The sequence below is a fragment of the Hylaeus volcanicus genome, chromosome 2, assembly GCF_026283585.1.
Source record: "Hylaeus volcanicus isolate JK05 chromosome 2, UHH_iyHylVolc1.0_haploid, whole genome shotgun sequence".
Taxonomy (NCBI): domain Eukaryota; kingdom Metazoa; phylum Arthropoda; class Insecta; order Hymenoptera; family Colletidae; genus Hylaeus; species Hylaeus volcanicus.
In genome coordinates, this window is record NC_071977.1 from 3,926,260 (window position 1) to 3,946,692 (window position 20,433).

At 33.9% G+C, this 20,433-nt stretch overlaps 3 protein-coding genes across 5 annotated transcripts; 1 reads left to right on the top strand and 2 right to left on the bottom strand.

Annotated features, from left to right (window-relative positions):
• Positions 1-648: 648 nt before the first annotated feature.
• On the bottom strand, positions 649-9,142 carry LOC128872029 (nucleolar pre-ribosomal-associated protein 1). 2 transcript variants are annotated; one of them, XM_054114308.1, is made up of 16 exons: positions 9,033-9,142; positions 8,194-8,351; positions 7,725-7,949; positions 7,264-7,540; positions 6,569-7,160; positions 6,135-6,428; positions 5,671-5,961; positions 5,230-5,550; positions 4,828-5,146; positions 3,568-4,752; positions 2,647-3,486; positions 2,449-2,576; positions 2,174-2,383; positions 1,867-2,087; positions 1,394-1,790; positions 649-1,290 (listed from the first exon to the last, which is right to left on the bottom strand). In XM_054114308.1, the coding sequence occupies exons 2-16, from the start codon at positions 8,282-8,284 to the stop codon at positions 757-759; spliced, it is 5,925 nt and encodes a 1,974-aa protein (XP_053970283.1). In that variant the 5' UTR covers positions 8,285-8,351; positions 9,033-9,142; the 3' UTR covers positions 649-756. The 2 variants fall into 2 exon arrangements, with proteins under 2 accessions (XP_053970283.1, XP_053970281.1); XM_054114306.1 differs by lacking the exon at positions 9,033-9,142 and adding an exon at positions 8,444-8,814.
• Positions 9,014-12,066, top strand: LOC128872031 (methionine aminopeptidase 1). 2 transcript variants are annotated; one of them, XM_054114310.1, is made up of 6 exons: positions 9,014-9,273; positions 9,842-9,893; positions 10,423-10,667; positions 10,830-11,052; positions 11,131-11,406; positions 11,472-12,066. In XM_054114310.1, exons 1-6 carry the CDS (start codon positions 9,163-9,165, stop codon positions 11,702-11,704), a joined length of 1,140 nt encoding a protein of 379 aa, XP_053970285.1. In that variant the 5' UTR covers positions 9,014-9,162; the 3' UTR covers positions 11,705-12,066. The 2 variants fall into 2 exon arrangements, with proteins under 2 accessions (XP_053970285.1, XP_053970286.1); XM_054114311.1 differs by lacking the exons at positions 9,014-9,273; positions 9,842-9,893 and adding an exon at positions 9,906-10,029.
• On the bottom strand, positions 11,787-19,023 carry LOC128872030 (putative uncharacterized protein DDB_G0271606). Its single transcript, XM_054114309.1, has 5 exons — positions 18,373-19,023; positions 15,553-15,770; positions 14,848-15,191; positions 14,141-14,632; positions 11,787-13,858 (listed from the first exon to the last, which is right to left on the bottom strand). Exons 1-5 carry the CDS (start codon positions 18,376-18,378, stop codon positions 12,879-12,881), a joined length of 2,040 nt encoding a protein of 679 aa, XP_053970284.1. The 5' UTR covers positions 18,379-19,023; the 3' UTR covers positions 11,787-12,878.
• Positions 19,024-20,433: the final 1,410 nt, after the last annotated feature.

Below are 20,433 nucleotides of genomic sequence, written 5' to 3' on the forward strand. Positions count from 1 at the left end.
CGGATAAGACTGCTGTAGGTCCGGAAGACAGCGTCGAGAATTATTCCCGATCAACAGGGAGCATGAAGTCCGGGTTTTTAAGTAAACAAGATCAAGATACCGTGGCGCATTTTGCGCTAAAAAACAACCTAGCGCGACGAGCTATGGAAAGACTAAATTCGGGAACAACTAACGAAGCAGTCACCATAGACGGTAGAATGTTAGAGCACGAAGGATGCCAACTACCTAAAATGAAAGAGTGGTACGACGGTGAAGAATACACTGACAAAATGGATATTTATCGAGTTACGTTAGTAATGAGACATCATGCAGGAAAACAAAATGATCCAGATGCAGATGTGTTTGTCCATACATTTTATCCTAGAAGTTCGTGACATTCTGATGAAAATTGCTGAAAAAGCTGACCTATCACGCTTTTGATAGCACCTCCATATGTAATGGGATTTTGGGGATTATTTTTTATTTAATCGATACAAGCGCGCACACCACTCCGTCCAAAGAGTCCGTGTAAATGAAAACTCAGAAATAAATAACAGAAGTCTGTATTTATAATAAGGTTGATAATGCTACCCAACATAATGTAAATACATTTCGATGACACGTGTTGCGCTGTTGAAGCGACCTACACGATTAGATTCGTTACCCGCCTTTGTACAGAAATATTATTTTATTTCATTAAAAGTTTAATAATAATTTTCTTAAGAAGTATACATAAGTGTAGCTATAATATTTGTATAATACATTAAAATCAATAGACTATCTTGCTTCGTGGCTGCACCATGTCCATACCATTGTTCTCAAACAGTTTCTTGCAACTTCAATTTCATTATCTTCTATACACTCTGCTTTGGATATATATTCACAACCAAAACGAAGCATATCTTCGCATTCATCCAAATTGCCCAAAAGATTTTTCGAAAATTGAAGAATTTCCATTATATATTCTTTACTAACAGCCATTTTCATGCATCTTGATAAAAATAACCTTTGCAAAATATTTATATATACCGTAAATACGATAACTTTGATATCTTTCGATAAATGTGACTTTAAACTCAATGCAACATTTAAAAGCATCAACTTGTAATGGACAGTGTCTCCTTCAATTCTCAGTATTGTATTCAAAAGCGTGTCCATTATTTTTACTATAAACTCAATATATTCAATTTCATGACTATGTAAATTATTTGTGATTTCTAATAACCATGGAAGTAATCCATAACCTTCTATAAGAAGTATAGAAGCACTGTTTATTTTCAATGTACTATCAATCACTTCGAGGATAAGCGTCTGAAATAAAAGTATACAAGCTAAACAATATTAACGATAATCGCAATTTTTTTAAAAAAAGATTGATATTTGTAAATGTTTCTTTAATATTTGAGCATCTTACCTTTGTGCTTGGATCTGGTAAATTACAAGTATAAAAACCTAAAAGCATTTTAAATAGAACACACTTAAAAGCTACATTCAGCTCGTTTTTTGTCCTCATACCATCGCGAATAGTTTCCAGAATCCAATGTCTATGCTCTTTATGTTTCACATCAGAACTATGAAAGAGTTGTAATAGCTCAGGTATTGTATTTATATCTAATGCAGGTTTAGCCATCAGGAATATTTGAAGAGGCAAATAAAGAGGATGTAATGGTTGTGTAGCGATTAAAGATGCTCTTGCCAAAAATATAGAGACTATACAATTTAGACGCACGTCGTTAAGCTGTGAATGTAATGATATAACGCCGTAACGTAATGCATCTATTAATCGCATCCATAACAACCTTGCTTTCGATCTATAAAAATTAAAAAAAAAAAAAATACATATATTAAAATGAAGTGTTACTGCCGTTACAGTGTTTGATAAAGTACCTTGAAGCTTCCAAATGTGAATAATATCTAACGATGATTGTGTAAGCTATCATACGAATGTCAGAATGATTACTGCTACATGCAGCAAATGTTAATCCCAGGGCACCGCTTTGAGCTATTTTTTGACACGATACGACATTATTTTCAGCTAATAAAAAATATAATAATGGTAAATAAAATGCTGGATCGTATGTGTTACTTGCGTCGTGTAATTTTATATTCTACGAAAAATGAAAATTAATATCAATACTGCTCAATTTTATTAAACAAAATCCAGGCAACGTTTCAATTATATTAATTAACTTACCTTTAATGCTCTATCTATTGGATAATTTTTTATAGTGTTATTAACTATGTCTTCCTCGAATAAGTTCAAAACTTGAAAAGTAGATGGTTCCCTCCACAAATTCATGTGTGTTTCACCTTTTACACTATAATGAGTTGCAGCCGCATTTCCCCATAAATATGGTCGATATTCGTAAATATTAATACCATTACTTTCGTAATACTGCAAAATCTGAAACGAATATGTACATTAATATTTTTCTAAAAAAATATGATGTTTATTATTCATCCTCTTACAAGTAAAAGGTACTGATCAGCCGCACTTAAAGTAGCATTATATGCTGCTAGATAAACAGGAACGTGCGTTATTGCTATAACTGTTTTATTCTTTTGAATAAGAACCCACAATAGTTCTACGAGATTCCCTAAAAATATAATAAATTCAGAAATTAAGAAATAGTTTTTTGACAGAATTAAACACATTTATATACACACTTTTTATATCCGATGATAGTAACATGATGTTAAGAAACTCGGAATGAGAAGTTGCCATTTCAAATAAAGTTTTGGCGTATTCACTGTTACTGCCATTCTTATATGCAACATCGCATAAAATACTTAAAGTTTTTAATATTTGCAACGGCTGTTTATTGCCTTTTAATTCTTTAAAACCAAATTTCAATGAAAATCGTGTAAATTGAGACCATGAATTACTAGTATGCAACGCCTCAAATAAAAAATCTTCTTTTTTCTCTCTTAAATACTTGACTGCAGCGTTTAATCCTTTGCAAAGAATAAGAAGTTTTTCGATGTTTTTTGACTCTTTTTTCAGAGTCAGTGTAATTATATGAACAAGAACTTGTACCAGATTCATAATATGCTTTTCTCCGTCTTCTCCACAAGTTGCACATTTGTTATAAACACTTTGAAGAATTTGTATATATTGTATAGATACCATATCCAACTTATCGCCAATTTGTAAAATAATATTACACGTTTCGCTACACATTTTCAAATCAAATACGTTTTCAATTAAATAAGAGACTGCAGTAGCGTTTTCTTCTATCCAAACTTTCGTATTTGTAGGCTTACTCAAATAGGATAAAACATCGTATTGATAATGTGTCCGTAATTCTTGTAAAAATTTTTGATTCCATTTAAAATTTAAGTTGCTTTGAAGTATTGGAAACACAATATTACTCTCTTTTATACTTTCAGACTTAAGCATGTATTCTGTAAAGATTGGTATAAATTTCATATTTTTACCAATTAAAAATGAAAGTAGTTTTACAGTTGTATCCTTAATCGGCGTTGCCAACAATGACAAAAAAATATCTGCAAATATATTGCATTAGATGAACATAATATAAAAAAAAGTAATGAAATAATATAATATGAATCTTTCTAATAACTTACCTGTATCAATACCAACAATATTGAAGGGAAATTTTGAAATATATTCATGTAAAGCTGATTCCCACTTTTCAAAATTAGTAATTCGTTTCGACTTTAAAACAAGTAGATGAGAACATAAACATTTAATAAATTCTGCGTCTAATTCAAACAATGCATTACGCTCGGATTGAATTTCATTATTACTGATAATTTCCAAAAGTTTCGGAACGATGTATCCATAAATTGATAAATTTTTCTCATTCTTCGAGATAAACATTGTATCTTTTAATGCCATAAGTTTTTTTAATAAACATACAACATCTTGTGGTGTTACTTGTAATAAGTTCAACAAAGTTGTAATCGCTTCAACACTGTCTATCTTGTCACTTCTTTGACGTTTGTTTATCATTTTATGTAATTGCGTAAGTAACTTATTTTTGAAATGAAAAACTAAGTACTCAACTTTCTCCTTTCTGTACCAGTGAATTATTACATTACAAATAGCAATAATTATGTCCGTCATCATACTCTTCACAATATTTTTATCTTTCTGATGAAATGGTAAAAAATTGTACAATACGATAGGATGAGTAAACACAGATTTTATACACTCTTCCAAAAGTGTGGGGTCATTTGGACTTTCTTTTGAAAGATATAATAAAGATATTAAAAGGATCTTATAATTATCTATTTGAGTTGTCGTTAAAATATCTCGTTTAGTAAATTGCGTTAAATAAAATATAGTCATCTTGAATAAACACATGATTTCATATGATGATAAAGAATGACGGATTGTAATAATCTCATTATTGTACTTAAAAGTAACTGTATTGTCACCATTAAATATTTCATTTATCTGAATTTTAGTATTACTTAACAATACTAGATCCAATTTAGCCATTACAACCATTGAGGGAAGTACTTCTTTAATATAAACAGGATTATTGCTCGCTAACCAGCTAAGTAAATATTTTTTGATTGGTAATTCTTGAATATCTTTTGTTAAATGTATTAAACATTCAGGTGCAACTTGATAATGTAACGTATGTACTAATACGTAAGAAGCGTAACATAAAGTAGTTGGATGCAAATTTGTCTTCATTTTACGTAATATATAACATAGAACAGGCGATATCGATGTGAGCCGTTGCATGCGTAAAACATTTTTTTCTAAACTTTCGTGAATAATATCCATATCTGCCAATTCTAAAAGTATACGAAAAAAAATATTGCAAGTAGACTATAATGTAAAACACACTTAACAGCTGAATTAATTCTTACCATTAAATATGTCTTCTAATCGACCCGCCGGAATTATTCCTTCATTTATAATTTCTTCTGTTTTAATTATTTCATTAACGTATTTGTCAACATCTTTAGCAGCTTTCTTTAGAATATTTATAAACCAATTTATTATTTCTTCCTTTTCATCTATATTCACGAACCCATTAATCCAGATATCTATTTGATCACTACATCCTTCAAACATTCCAGTAGTATTTAATAAAATTTTAATTGTTGTCTTTATAGATAATGAAATTGGGAATACTTCTCTATTTAAAAGAGATATTAAATATGACAGTACATCGCTAAATATGTCCTGAAAGACAGTTAATTCTTAGTAAAAATGTAATTTAAACAAGTCGAAGTAATCATTTGTTTAAGTTGTAATAGTTTATATACCTGTTGTGGTGAAAATTCAGTAGGATTTGACATAACTAAGAATTGTATAGTTTTTACTTTTATAGTATTAAATTCAGTAAGGTCAACATCGTGTAATTCGTTCAGTGTATTTAAAAATACACTAGGTTGCAAATCCGATAATGTATGCAATAATTTTGGACTTATATCTTCATACTTGTGTAATAAATTTAAAATGGCTGTCAAATGTTCATATTTTTTCGGTTCTGGAATATGTTCTGTATTAACATTGCTATCTTGAATTGGACTCAATACAAAGGCCAAACTCCATAGTTTCAATATCATATTTAAATTGGGAACATTCTACAATATCAACAATTTTTATTCGATATAGTTAAAGTATCATTATAGTGTCTAAAAATGTATGCACTAATACATATTATTCTCTTATGCTACTTACATATTTAAGTAATAAATACATACCTTTATCATAAGTTCTAATACTGTATTTTTAAATGTATTAAAATCACTGTCTTTGTTGTAATTTTCTCTTGCAACTATTAAATATTTTTGCATTTGATCAAACATAGTTGTAAGTGTAAGTACTGCCTCATGTCTTACTACTATATTAGAATGACTTAAAGAGGGTATAACTGCATTTTTCAATATTACTTGTGGTAGAGTTAAAGACATTATTGCATTAGCTAATTGAGATACACTTAATTCCATTGAGCAAGTTTTCAAACAAGTTCCTATGTCCACTGATTCAATAATCTGCAATAAAATTTAATTATTCTCCAATTTCTACAAGTTTTTCAATTTTAGCAAAATTTTAAGAAACAATATTAGAACAATATTTATAATATTAATTTTTTCTATTTCTTTATTCCAAGAAGTTGATCAAATTGGCTTCTGATATTTAGTTTCCATATATTTATCTTAATTACCTTTCTCACAAATCTTATTGTTGCAATCCATTTTGTTGATACTCTAGGTTCAATGTGTGGTTCCAAAAGACTAAATTGGGATTTAATTAAGTCTGGACATGCTGTCATGATTTTAATTACTAGATCTGATGGTTTTTCATGTTCCCAAGGTCGATCTAAACTTTGAAGTATTGTGCTAACTAATTGATTATGCTTCGCATGCGACGTACCAAGGGTACGGTCATAGAAAACAATACCATGTCGATGAGATGTAAATAATATAATTAAGAAACTGTGCACAGTGTCGGTAACGATCTAAATTTTAAAAAATTCTTGTAAGTTAACAAAATAAAAATAAAATATCATTTTTCCTATATTATTTATAATCAACTATTAAACTCAAAAACTAAAATTTAATTACTTTTGCTTAAGGTATACATAATTAGTAATAATACCTCTTTTTCTTCAAGATATTGTGGATTTGCTTTGAAGTTTTGAATTTTATTCTTTGGCCAGTTGTTTGGACCTTTCCAATTATATAGACGTACAAAATTTTGAATAACTGATGTTGAGAATATATGTAACTTCATACTTTTGCTAATTTTTGAATTTTGAAGAATGTAAGTTTTCAATGTAGTTATAATTAAAGCAATAATATCTTTGGAATCATATATCATATCATGAAATATACTAGAAAGTAAATTGTGTTTGTCCAAGAGAGTTCTAATAGTTGATACATTTCCTTCTATTAAAAACGAAAGAATGAAATGAATAAAACAATTCCTTATATTGTGCTCATCTGTAGGCTTTGTTTGTCGTACTAGAGATTTAATGATTTCTGGTAATAGAGACAGATGAGTAAGTAATTCACGTGGGAGATTACCACCTAAGGAAACAATTACAGCAAGTAATTGTAAAACTACTTTTCGCTGTTTTGCATTACTTTGTACAGAAAGCATAGAATGTACCATTGATAAGTGTGAATTAATTAAATGTCTACATGCTGCTTCTGCACTAGATTGTTGTTGTGGATATTGTGCTAAGATCCTACGAAAAAAGAAGATATAAGTTGACAGAAGTTTACTTAGTAAATTATTCTTTCTTAAAAATGTAACATGTGCAAGTATAAAGATATATATCAAAGACATACTTTATTAATAATATCCTTATTGCAGAGAAAACGGTTGTCACAGCACCAATATTTTTCTTATTATCTGAGGTATCCAATAACTTTAGTACCTCAATGATATTGCCACCTGCATCTAAATATTCTGCAGCTAAATCCTTTTCATTACTGTTATTACAAATTTTTACAAATTTCTTTAATGTTTCTAAAGCACTAGCAGAATTGAAACTAGCCCTTAATGATTTTCCATCTAATTCTTTTACTTGTACAGTCATCTCATCTTTGTTATTACCTTCTACATCTGTAATTGACTACTTGTACATAATTCTTAAAATAATAATTTGATATATACAGGTGTATCCCAAACATATGAGAAATTCAATTCGATGCCACTGTTATAAATGTTATAAATGTAAATCTCATGCCATACAATGAATTGTCATAAAGTGGGATACACTTGTAATATAATAAAATATATATAATACTTTTTAATGATTTTGTATTCTCCATTTCTATACTTTCTTCAAATTTTGTAGATACTTCTTTAGCAAATTCTTCAGCACATTCACTACTATTTACATCACGCATAAATGAATCAGTTTCATGCTTTTTTTTTCGTTTTTTTATCACACCATTTTCTTTGCATGATGAACTCTTTTCAAGCATGTCTATATCGTTTAGTTTAACATCACCATTGGCATTAGCATTACCTACATAATTAATGCCTTGAATTAACATCTTTCTTCAAGTTGTAAGTCAAATTTAATACATAATGATTCAAAATTAAAGAATGTTTCAATATACTTTTATGTCACTAATATCACGAAATTTCTCTTCAAAGTATACTTTCCAAAAACACATTTTGACATAAAGGCAAGTACTTTTTAAAAAGATACAAAATTTCTATTCACGAAACAATTATTATATTTTCAACATAAAATAGAATGAACTTACCTTTCTCCTCTATTTTAACTTTCCTTTTTCTTTTTTCCTTAATATTAGTTTGAGTATTGTGTGATTTGTCGTCTGTTATCTTGTTTTTCATGGTTTCCAAAAGTTTGATTGTATATAAACATTAGGAACTATACGTTCGAATAGATTTATCTCGAACTCTGATAACAAGAAATTTTATTTTCAATTTCTCGACATAAAGGAAACACAATTTCTCCCTTAAACAATTAACATAACCTATCTGATACGTAACCACGTGCGTTCTTTCAATTGTATACAATCGTAGCCATCAATTCTTGCGCCCGCACAATTCTATCCCCACTTTTCCTATCCATGTTTCGGATTCAAACCAATCAGGACTCTTTCTTGTTTAGAATAGGACGTATGGAACATTTATTACACATAATCTTCACCAGTAGCATTTTTAAATACGAAAATTGATCAGAGTAATAAAAATATCTTTAATTTATTAAGTACGTGTGTACATAAAATCATATTTTTATTTATTCACGACGTACTCTTTGTTTCTAATTCGTATGTATAATGACAAACGCTTCTATTGTTAATAGAACGCTGAATTAATATTGTTAAATTGCTACAATTACATTATTCTTATGAATATTTTCACTTTTTTTTTCATAAATAATCTAACTAGCCATCTCTGAATTTTGTCCAGTAAACTTCCGCATAACGCTAGTTCCTGCAACGCGCTAAAAATATTGCGACTTTCGTTCACACTCTAGATAATTTATTCATACTGTACGAGGAAAATGATTGTATAACACGGTCTCATACAACACAAACGTAAATACGATACCGCGTTATACGGAGTTCTGCTGTACCTCTTTGATGATATAGTACCGGCCAAATCTATTGGTAAAACAGTACAGGGTATTCTCGAATTACTTCTTCTCGTTCGTACCTCGTTCGTCAAGTCACATCACAGAAGTCTGTAAGAAAAGTTCATCGAATATGGCACTCTCTTTTGGTATGTGCGAAACTCCTGGCTGCAAAACTATGGCCAGCCTTCAATGTCCAACATGTTTGAAAATTGGAATACAAGGCTCGTATTTCTGCACCCAGGTAAGAATTACGATGCGTTTATAGGTTAGGTCTGGAGAATTTTCGTGCTTAATATTTGGATTTCATATACGTATCGCGTGACAGTGACTAGTAAGAGTTCGAATTCAAATTTTTTGTTATAGTCGCGTTATTTTTGCAGTGATCGTAATGTAGGGTTGTCACTCAAGGCTGTTGCTAATTTACTAATGTTACACGTTTTTTTATAGCTATAAGAAGTAGAGTTACAGTACTTCTCATTTGTAAATAAATTAATACGTTACTTGCCGAACGAATTTTTATATGCCTTTCTCACTATGAGGTGTTCTGGGTTATTTTTAACATTTTCTCATACTTATTGGCTTATAGTATTATCAATGATATTAACATTATTCAGAAGTTCATAAGTATTAGGATTTGTTTAATAACATATTGACAGTGAACATTGATGTTTGTTATGATACTCAACTTGTTAATTCAGATTCTTTGAATCATTTTGTTCATTTTTGCAAATACTTGTTATAGACAGATATTGTTCCAAGTTTTAATTTATTATTCTTAAGTATATTCACATTTTATTGCTATATTTCAGGATTGTTTCAAACGGAGCTGGAAATTACATAAAATTATTCATCAGTTTGCGAGTGAGTTTAATAATCAGCACTTATGTGATACGTGTCTATAGCAATAAATACGAAAATTTGAGGAATAATAGCTAACATGCTGTTAGTAATTCATAATAGCAATTATTAATGCTGATTTTATTGAAAATATACTTAGGTAATTCAACATCAAGTAACTTGTAAAGATTGTGTTCTTAACTAGAAGGAACATATGTATATATATAGTCTCTTTTGTAATGCAGTGTCGAGCTTTTGCTCATACCTGCATTGGATCTCTTTTCTTCCACCTTTATTTTCTTACAGTGCTATACTTTGTTTTTATTCTATTTTGTTCTGGTCCAATCAGACTATATATACTTTTAATGATCTATGTGTCTTTTGCCGTGCTTCTTATAAGATCTCTTACCTTGGGCCCTTTGGCCTCATTCCCATTCCTAGCCACGAGGAGGCGGATCATATTTCTATTTTTCTGTCTGTTTTTCTTTCTTTCATTTATTATCTGCCTTGTTATGCCATTGAACCTCACGAACTCGATCTCCGTCTGAATCAGAACTAGAAGGAACAGGTGGAGACAAATCTTCTAATGAATATAATCCGTGGCCTTCTTTTCATTACACTGGTAAATTACGACCTTACAAAAAGGAACCTCGCCGAGAAGTACCCGAGCATATCAAACGTCCAGATTATGCTACACACCCTACTGGAGTTCCTGTAAGCGAACAAGCAGTAAGAGGTTCTGCCCAAATAAAAGTGCTCGACGATGAGGAAATTGAGGGCATGCGAGTAGCTTGTAAGGTATAATAAGTATAGTTATTGAAAATTTAATAATGATTTTGTAGTTTGTATTCATACAAAGTTGTCTTGTACAGTATTCTAGTATAAATTTCTTTTTCTTTTGGCATACATTATTTTTATTTTAACAAAAAAGAGATATATAAATCAGTATTGTACACATAGCTTGGGCGTGAAGTTCTGGATGAAGCTGCACGTACCTGTGATGTAGGCGTTACAACAGCCGAGATCGATAAAGCAGTTCACGAGGCTTGTATCGAAAGAGACTGTTATCCATCTCCACTCAATTATTACCAGTTTCCAGCTAGTTGCTGCACTTCTGTAAACGAAGTGATTTGCCATGGTATCCCTGATACTAGACCCCTTCAAGATGGAGATGTTTGCAATGGTATTACATGTTACATTATTATTGTAAATTTAATGTTAATGTAGGTACAGTAATTTCATTATTTATTTTCGTTTCCAGTTGATGTAACTGTGTACCATAATGGTTTTCACGGTGACTTAAATGAAACATTTCTAGTCGGTAATGTGAAACCCGAAGTAAGAAAGTTAGTGGAAGTTACGTATGAATGTTTATCAAAAGCTATTGACATTGTACGACCCGGTGAAAAATACAGGGAGATTGGAAATGTAATTCAAAAACACGCACAGGCACATGGATTTAGCGTAGTGCGCAGTTATTGCGGACATGGAATTCATCGTTTATTTCACACTGCGCCAAGTGTACCTCACTATGCTAGTAAGAATCTCGTTCGCAACCGATATATTAAATTGAGCATTCTAATGTAATTTTTCCTTATGTAGAAAACAAAGCTGTGGGCGTCATGAAGCCAGGTCATTGCTTTACTATAGAACCAATGATATCACAGGGTACATGGAGAGATGAAATGTGGCCTGATAATTGGACAGCAGTAACTGCAGATGGTCAATGGTCAGCGCAGTTCGAGCAAACGCTGTTAGTTACAGAAACGGGGTGCGATATTCTTACAAAACGATTGACACATGATGGCAAACCATGGTTTATGGACCGATCGTAGTAGCATTTCTTTCTGAATCATTGTCAATGTGTGACGTCATTTAAAATTTCGTGAATGTGTAAGTGCTGTACTGCTTAAGTACTTTTGTTTTTCTTCGAGCGAGATTTGTTTTTTCAGGACTCAACTTCAAAATTAACAATTCAAATTGTATCCAGTAAGATATTTTTTACGAAGCGGTTGTTCTTTTGGCTAATTTTATAAAATGAGATAAAGAACAAGGACAGGATCCTTGAAAAATAAAATCTCGTTAGATTTTTGTTTGTACCCGAAATGGCTCTTGTACCATATAGATTATCTCATTGATACATATGTATATACATATACATATAAGTGTAGCTCAAGTTGATGAAGCGCAATGATTTAAATAAAAAATGAATTCTGTAAATCAATGGCAGCATCTGTCCCTTCTTTTACAACCAAGAGCGAGTAACAATAACGAATTATCTAACAATAAATAATCTTAAATAAATTACTATATTCTCCGCGTGACTGTTTTCAACGTATCGTCGACGGAAGCAAGTTCTATCGACGTACCTTGCTAAAACAGCCCCTAATATTCCATTTTAGAGAAACTTTATCGTTGTCAAGTCGATCGAACAAAAACCCTGAACAAAGCTAACCGATTAATAGGATTGTAATAAATATTTATGATATGCTAACTGGTATTAAACAATTTCCTGACAGTATAAAAAGAGACAGATTAACGTGTGATTTTAATGGCCAGCATCCATCTAAAAATAGTTCCTTCGGCAGTTAATGCAACAGTTTCGCCGATTCTGTTCCTATTGGGGAGCTTCATCTCATAAAAGTCTTCATACGATTCACCATAATTATTTCTTCCTGAATGTCCTCAACTTTGGCAAATTCTAAGAAAGAACAAAACCTTTTTGATTTTTCTAATTTTACTATCTGCAGCTTTTTCATTGCCTCTAAAATCCAGACGCAGCTCCAAGGTGATTTCGCACAGTTGAAGAGATTCCCGGAAGAGGAGGATTATCTCGAGCAATATTAAGAAAGACGACTATTAGAAGTTCCATCGATGACGGAATCGGTGTGTTCGTTGCGTTAATTTTCAAGAGAAATAATTTGAGTAATTAGTCTGTCATCCTTTATGGAATCGGTACAGGAATTGTTTGATACCACTTTGCATACACAATACTGTTCAACAGCGGTGTTATACCGCACTCTTCGGATTCAAACGTGATCCAAATTCACCGTTCGACTGATCGTAAGTTGTTCTCCCATCGAAAGAACCGTCGGATCCCGAGTTTGTAACGTCAGCTTCCTCGTTCTCATATTCGTACTCGACCTCTGTGTTTTGCTTTGTCTCTTCATTTTGCAACTCCCCGTTGCTATACTCGTTTTCATCCGGCACCATAATTCTCAGTGGTCGTTTAATACTATACACGCTGCTTTGGCGTTGACGATGCCTGTCGTACTCTTTTCGTTCTTCCTCGTACTCCTGCTCTTGCTGATTATGTCGTTGCTTCTGTCGATTCTGCGCTCGATCTTGGTGAGACTTGTGATCGTAGCGATCGTCGTCGTTAGTTTCTTGATCCGTTTCGTACTCCTCGTGTTTGTGATTGGGAGGTATGGGTTCCTCGTTAAGTGTAGTTTCTTGTTGCTGTTGCTGTTGTTGCTGTTGCTGTTGCTGCTGCTGTTGTTGTTGTTGTTTTCGAAGTTGTCCTATCAGTTGACTATTGACGTTTCCAGCTGCTGCTAACGCTGCCAGCTTTTCGGCTGCCTCGCGATTCGGTAGCGTCGTGTAAAATTGCGTGGATATGCCATCATCGTTAGCGACTTTGTTGTAGTACGTTGTCTGACTGTTCTGCTCGTTCGTTTCGTCGTATTCGATATTGTTCTCCAATTGTTCTGGCCCGTCGGCGATATACGCGAGATCCTCGTTCTGGCGCAGATTGTTGGCTTCCTGATCGTCTATGGAAGCCTCTGATCCCACATTGTAGTTGGTGTTAACTCTTTCAGCTACGTAATCCTGATTGAACAAAACCTGCTGTTGCTGCTGCTCCTTGTTATCTTGCTCGTCGTAATTGAAGGATTGCATCTGAGGCTGAGAGAAACCTGTTACGCCGCTAGGTTGGAAGAATTGACCGAGTTGCTGCTGAAGTATGTGTTGTTGAAGTTGCGGCTGTTGACCTGGAATCAAAGTGCTTCGATTTATATCTCGTTACTTTACTGACGTCGTTAGTCGTATGGATGCCCTACATCGATAAGGTTTATTTCTATTCTAACGCGTATATTTTAGTGAACGTTCTCATCTCGCGATCTAAAAATGATCGATCAACGCTTACATCTTCTCAGTTCGATCTGGTTTGATTTACGTCGATGATATATGCACAATTTATTAACGTGTTTCAAGTATTTACGACACATAAAGCTATTGTATCGAGAAAGCGAAGTCATCCATGTGAGACCTACCCATCTGGTACTGTTCTGGTATTTTTTGAGGGAAACTGTTCAATAGATCGTAAAGTTGCGTTGCCGAGAGCGGCGGACCAGCTGGAGCTGGATGACCAACGTGTAAATCAGGTATTTGTTGATTTATGATGTACGGCGTTTGGCCAGCCGTGCCTGGGAAACCAACGTGAAGAGAACTGTGAAGATTCGTTTGCATCGGTAGGTTCTGTTGTCCAAGCGGAATGTTGGTTCCGATCAGGCCTATGTTCGACGCTGGATGATTATTCAAATAGACGTCGTTCGATTGCAGATCAGGATTCACTATAGTCGAGAGCCCTGTTGCGTATTCTGGAGGCAGGAACGTCGGTAGAATAGTTTGATACTCTTTCTGATTAATATCGTTACTTTCGGTGACTTCGTACTGATGATGAGTCGGCGTAGGACTGGTCGCTGTTCTTTGCGGTGCCAAACTTGTGCTTATCGTAGCGATATCGAAATTTTGTACCAACGATCCTGTGGAAAAAAGTAAAAACGTTACTGCATTTATATTTCATGTGGATACTAATTATCTGATTCTAAGTGAATCGATATTAAATTTACTCGTACTACTAAGAACAGGTAATGTATTTGATTTGTTTGGACCAGAGAAATTTATCTTGCCATTCGACTAGGAAGTGAAGTGAAACGGAAGAAACCGTTATAATAACACGTCATAGTTAACGACTAACCGTGAGGATTAACTTTGTAAGTAGAGTCGGTGGTAAGCTGGCGTTGAGGAGCCAACTGTACGTTCGCCTCATTATTGAAAGGCTTGTCCATGGGGCTGAGATTAGGCGCTGGAATAGTATGAATTGGTCCTTTGTCGTCGTCGACACCGCCTCTGTGAGTTGGCGGTAGAACCGCGGCTTCCGGTCTGTACTCTGAGCTAAATTCCGGCATTTTGTTCACTGTGTGAAACTCTTTAACGGGTGGACGCTGCGGAAGAACAGCGATGTTGTTCATAGAAGCTCGAATTGGCATTTGATTCTTCCAAATGGCATGGGGTACGTTGAACATCGGTGGCCGACGAATTCTAAAAGAAGTAGTTCCCGAGTGCATAAAAAATATCAGGACTAGAAATTCTCGATTAGTCGAGATTGGTTGCGAATCCAGGAATCGATTTTTCGTGGAAGAGTGAACTATATACATGACGAGCATGTCTCTTGTTATACGAGATGTTTCACTTAAATGGTGGTTGATATCTTATAAGGAGATGAAACTAACAAAAAAGATGTTTCTGCAAAAGTTATTTGATTCGAAATAGCAAATTCGATGGAGTATGTAATCTTTTTGCAAGTAAAATGGTGGGGGAGATTTAAGCAGGAACGGCGATAGGGATGATTTTTCGTCGTTTGCTCGGAGTAAATTTTGTTGCTACCTCACACGAGATTCACCTGTAATTAGGAGGCTTGTGAGCCATCCGTTTTGGCGGGAAGTTACCATTGATGTACATCGTGTTCCCCACCGAGATCCTGTGGGCGGCGATCGGCCAGGACTTTTTGTACATCAATTTCAGCGGTTGCGGCGGTGGAAGCGGAGGTCTTCTCATCTTGTATCTGGCCTCGACGAGGCAGATGTACGCAACCAACAGGCAACAGACCCAATTTGTTGTCTGAAATTTGGTAAAGAGAGCGTGTCGGTTGGTCTACTATCCTTCGTGAAAAGGTGAAATTGTGACTTGGGTCAGCGCCCAGCACACAGCTGTGAACGGTTTGTTGGCCTTTTAGCACCTACGCTTCTTAACCATTTATGTCTCCTAACAGGAATTCTTTGGAAATGCGTAATTTTCTGTAGGTTTCGTGAAGATGTGTAAATCTATCTAAAATTCCACTGTGGAAAGTTTGTACTCGAGCATCAATGTTCCCCTTTTTGCTGTTCGTTTTTGAGTTATTACATTTTAATACATTCGCTATTATCTCTTCCTCGTAATGTTTACATTTTTTAAGTTGTACTCTTAAACTTGTTATACTATCGTTTACTTCAACGTGAACATTTAGGATAACTTTCTTTTTTTTTCTTTTTTTCTTTTAAATATGAAAGAAGGATGATTTTATGCTTTTTTTAACTCCATCCTTACATCCATTCGTAATGTATACACGTAAAATAACTTCGTTGTTACTTTTTCTAGGTATTCCCGTTCATTCGAACAATAAAGTAAGTAAAATAATTATGTACAACCGCTACTTGATTGTCATCCAACTGTAGAATATCAGCCTAAATTATTCTTAATTCTCCTGAATATTTAATACAATTTAATTTCGATAATGTTTTGCGGAACTGATATACACCGTAGAATATGCGAAGAATTCACAACGATCGGAAAAGCTGGCGCACCGAAACCGGAAATCCAGACCTATCACCGCGAGTCTTACGGTATTCACATATCAACACGTGCACCTTCTTTCATTCTTTGTGGATGTGGTACAAATCCAATGTCTACGATGTATATATAATATAATTCAGTGATCCTCAAATTTTCCTGAACGACGAGGATTTCGAAAACAACGCTATCTTTTAGATCGGTAACATGTTTTATCACTTATCGCATCCTATTACTCGAATATTAATATTGAAATTAAAGCATCTTACATTGATTTAATTAAATTGTTTCCATTGGCAGAGTAACGTGTCAAATTGATCTTGTTAAATGAAGCGAGTATATCTTCTAGATAAAACGCGTCGTACAACTTAATTTATAGAGATCTGTTGAACTTCTCGTTGATTTATTAACCGAGTCTGTAACACTTTAGAATCTCTTATATGTACTTATTTTGATTTTAGTCAAACAAAAAGGACAATCGAGTGTTCCAATTGTAATACCACAATTGACGATATCGAAACTTCGATAGTCGTGCGCGGAATGATAAAGAAGTCTGAAAAAAAAAGGTATTTTCGTATTCATCCAGTTACATCGTGTTACATCGAATGGCGATATCAACGGCCAGAACAATGGCCTCGGCAATGGGTGTCCATTATGTTGCTGACCAATTGTGTTGTAGTTTGAGAAACGCTGGCACACGCAATGAAACCGAAGAGAGAAGTGCTTCAAGTTGTTAGCGAACAAAGTGGGACGGTGTGCCACATAGGTGTAGGAAAAGCGAGGGTAAGAAGCCAGAGAGGAGCGAGGTCGAAAAGAAAATAGTCGAGCGAGGAAATGATCGTCTAGCACGTATAGATTAGAAATGATCAACGTTGGATGCAACCTGTTGGGTTCCTCAAACCGTACGTAACTTAACCGTATTCATATTTTTATAATCTAACTTCTAGTACCTTCTTATCTACCATTAACTATTGATTCTATTATTTCTAAGAAATGAAAAAAGCATTTAAAATGGCCAATAATTCCCACTAACTCACTCCGATACTTTATCTTTATTTACTCCATAGTTTCAGTTACCTTCAGTGACTAGAAAAACAATCTAAAAGAAATTACAACTGACGTATATCTTCATTTAGATGACCGTTATGTACTATTTTATTAACACGTACTGGTAGCATATTAGTAATGCGATTTATTATTTATGACAATCACGCACAAATAAGTGCTCCGCATTTCTTATTAATCCTGTTTCGAATGGGAGAGGCGTTTCCTTGGAATGACCGTAGAAATACCTATTTCCCGTTAATGATAACATTCAAGCATCGACCGACTATTCCTTTTTTTTTTTTTGTCATGTAACGGAACAAGTTTCTATATTGGACGGACGGTACTATTAACATGATCTTTCAATCGTAACCATACACGTGTGTTATGTTTCCCATACAACAAGACAAGAAAGAGAATTCTAGTTAATTCGAGTAAAATATGTATGTCCGAACAATACAATTAAAAAGTGAAGATAAAAATCCGAGCTATACATAAGAGTTACGCCAATCGTTGAGTTATCGATGTAAATTAAATGCGAGGGGATATTTTTGTTTCCTTCCTTGTCGGGTAAACTTGAACGAAGTCACCTAATTTGTAGGAAGTAGGATCGAAACAAGTAATTCCGGTTGAATCGGGACGCATTTAAACGAATCCTCTAATAAATCGAGTTAATTCTGAGCGAAGGACCACGCGAACGCTTCGTCGAAATGATCGGTAAAATCATCGAATTAGGTAAAATCTGAGCGCAGCGAATCATCGAAGGATACACGAACCGAACAGTTTCCTCGAATTAATTCTTCGTCGATGAAAACGACGACCTGATCACGTGAATTTAAGCGTTACTCACCTTCATCGTTTTGTTCTTCGACGAGCAGAGTCTCGAGAGAGTAACAATATTTCTATCTTTCGATCGATCACTTGTAACTTTTTAACCACCAAGAATGAAAGCTTGAGCCAAGAATAAATATACCGGAAATCGGGTCACGATCACAAATAATGAAGTGCAAGTTAACACGCGCGATGGCTGGACGTTGAGGAAGCACTGCGTGTTCTGCACGCAATTAGGTCATTGTCCTTCATTTATACTCGCAACCCGGCGAACGTATCATCGAAGGCCGAAACGTTGCCTCCTACCTTGATCTGACGGATAACAGCTGCTTCGAAATGCGGAACGTACTTGGGAAAAGTCATTGGTTCCATGAAATTTACCGGAATTCCCAATTTTTCATTGTTCGTGCCGCGAGTACGACGGAATCGCCATTGGTTCGATCGTGCAAGGAAGTTGATTAAATTTTTGAAAGATATTTGTACGCACTATTCAGTTTTTCATTGTATTCAATTTTTATACCGATGTCTCTGATTAATGGTTATTTTCTTTTTTTAATTTCGGCAATGTTTTCGATATAGTTGTAGGTTCTTTTTAGCGAAAGATTTTATAATGTAACAGAAATACATTTTATATTTGAACGGTACTTGGATGTGAGTTTTAGTTTATAGATGGAAAACATGTATAAAATCAAAACGACGATTTAGTTAATCTATGTTATTTACATATTTTCTTCAAAGAGGATTTGTAACTAGATTGAAAATGTTTTTTCGTGAATTGGCTAAAAACACGAGTCTGTTTTATCTTCATCTTAGGATTTTCTTGCCAAATGTTTATTTAATTTTCATATTTTCTAAGCAATACAGAGATATATGCTTGTTTAAATTTGTTTACAGTTATATTTCTGCTGTTGGTCCACTTCGTCAAACTTAATTGACGTTCGTGAGAAATGTTCACGATACTCTAGTTGGTTAACACGTTCCGATGGAACTGGATTCTGTTGCTATTAATCTCTGGCAAAAAATCTGTAACCAGTGGTATCGTTTCGCTTCAATCTGTCACTCCCATTTACAGTGTAAGAATTTTAATTAAGAATTATCACCACAGGAGTATCCGAATTATCTTTTCATGAAATCTAAAACAACAAATAATCAAGTTCATGAAATACTTAAAAAGAAACAAATTATTCATTAAATTTTTTCTGTATTATTTCTGCATTATTCGTATCATTAAATTTATATCCTTATAGTCGTCATTTAACTAATTATTTTTGTTCGAAGTATTTTTTAAACTTGAGAAGAATTAAAAACAAATCGTTCCATGAATTTTGTGAAAACATGGAATACTCGAATTGTAGAAACAAGAATTTTTCGAAACGGTACACAAATATTTTTGATATTTCAAAAATTTTCTAAAGCGATCTTCACACGTGGAATCAAACTTTAAAAACAATGTTCGACTCTTCTTTCCGACTGTTTCGAAAAAAGAAACCATTACCGCGCGTGAAATTCAATTATTTTCGTGAACGCGTTACAACGAGATAGAAAAAAAAAAGAATCAGGATGACAGTAAAGTCGATTTGTGACTGTATCATGGAGTCTCCGTGAGTTGACAGATGGACAGAACGATCGGAGACCGGTCAAACGCCGTTTCTCTCCATATCCTGCTACTGGATTCCCTCGTGAGAATACACCTGTGTGCGTCGATATGTGCGAAGCAGCGTGTGTGATCCAGTGACCCACTACAGGGTGTCCCACTACAAACAAGCCATCTTAATACCTCGGATATTTTAAATAACACCAAAGAAATATTTTCGATTTATGGAATCCTGAATGATATCAATGCATGTCGAAGAGGAGCTAAAAATAAATACCAAACGATTTCTATTAAATTTGCTAGAGATGACCAAAAACGCACGCGGAAGTATCTATATAAACTGAAGAGGATTAACAATTAAATATCAAACACGTTATATATTAAATTTTTCGGAGATATTTACCATAAACCAACGAGTTCATACACCAATTGCAATCGGAAGAGGTGTTGCTCGTGGAAGGTGTATGGTTTCAATGGACACACGGT

Bases quoted from the DNA above. Each gene is read 5' to 3' on its own strand.
- LOC128872029 (XM_054114308.1), bottom strand. From the start codon at position 8,284: ATGAAAAACAAGATAACAGACGACAAATCACACAATACTCAAACTAAT. The intron at 5,962-6,134 runs GTAATTAAGATA...ATTTTATTGCAG, and splicing joins CAATAAGATTTGTGAGAAAG to ATTATTGAATCAGTGGACAT. The intron at 1,791-1,866 runs GTACTTTATCAA...TAATTTTTATAG, and splicing joins TCACATTTGGAAGCTTCAAG to ATCGAAAGCAAGGTTGTTAT.
- LOC128872031 (XM_054114310.1), top strand. From the start codon at position 9,163: ATGGCACTCTCTTTTGGTATGTGCGAAACTCCTGGCTGCAAAACTATG. The intron at 10,668-10,829 runs GTATAATAAGTA...TTGTACACATAG, and splicing joins GCATGCGAGTAGCTTGTAAG to CTTGGGCGTGAAGTTCTGGA. The intron at 11,053-11,130 runs GTATTACATGTT...TTTCGTTTCCAG, and splicing joins AGATGGAGATGTTTGCAATG to TTGATGTAACTGTGTACCAT.
- LOC128872030 (XM_054114309.1), bottom strand. The intron at 15,192-15,552 runs GTGAATCTCGTG...TACTTCTTTTAG, and splicing joins CACAAGCCTCCTAATTACAG to AATTCGTCGGCCACCGATGT. The intron at 14,633-14,847 runs GTTAGTCGTTAA...TTTTTTCCACAG, and splicing joins TTACAAAGTTAATCCTCACG to GATCGTTGGTACAAAATTTC.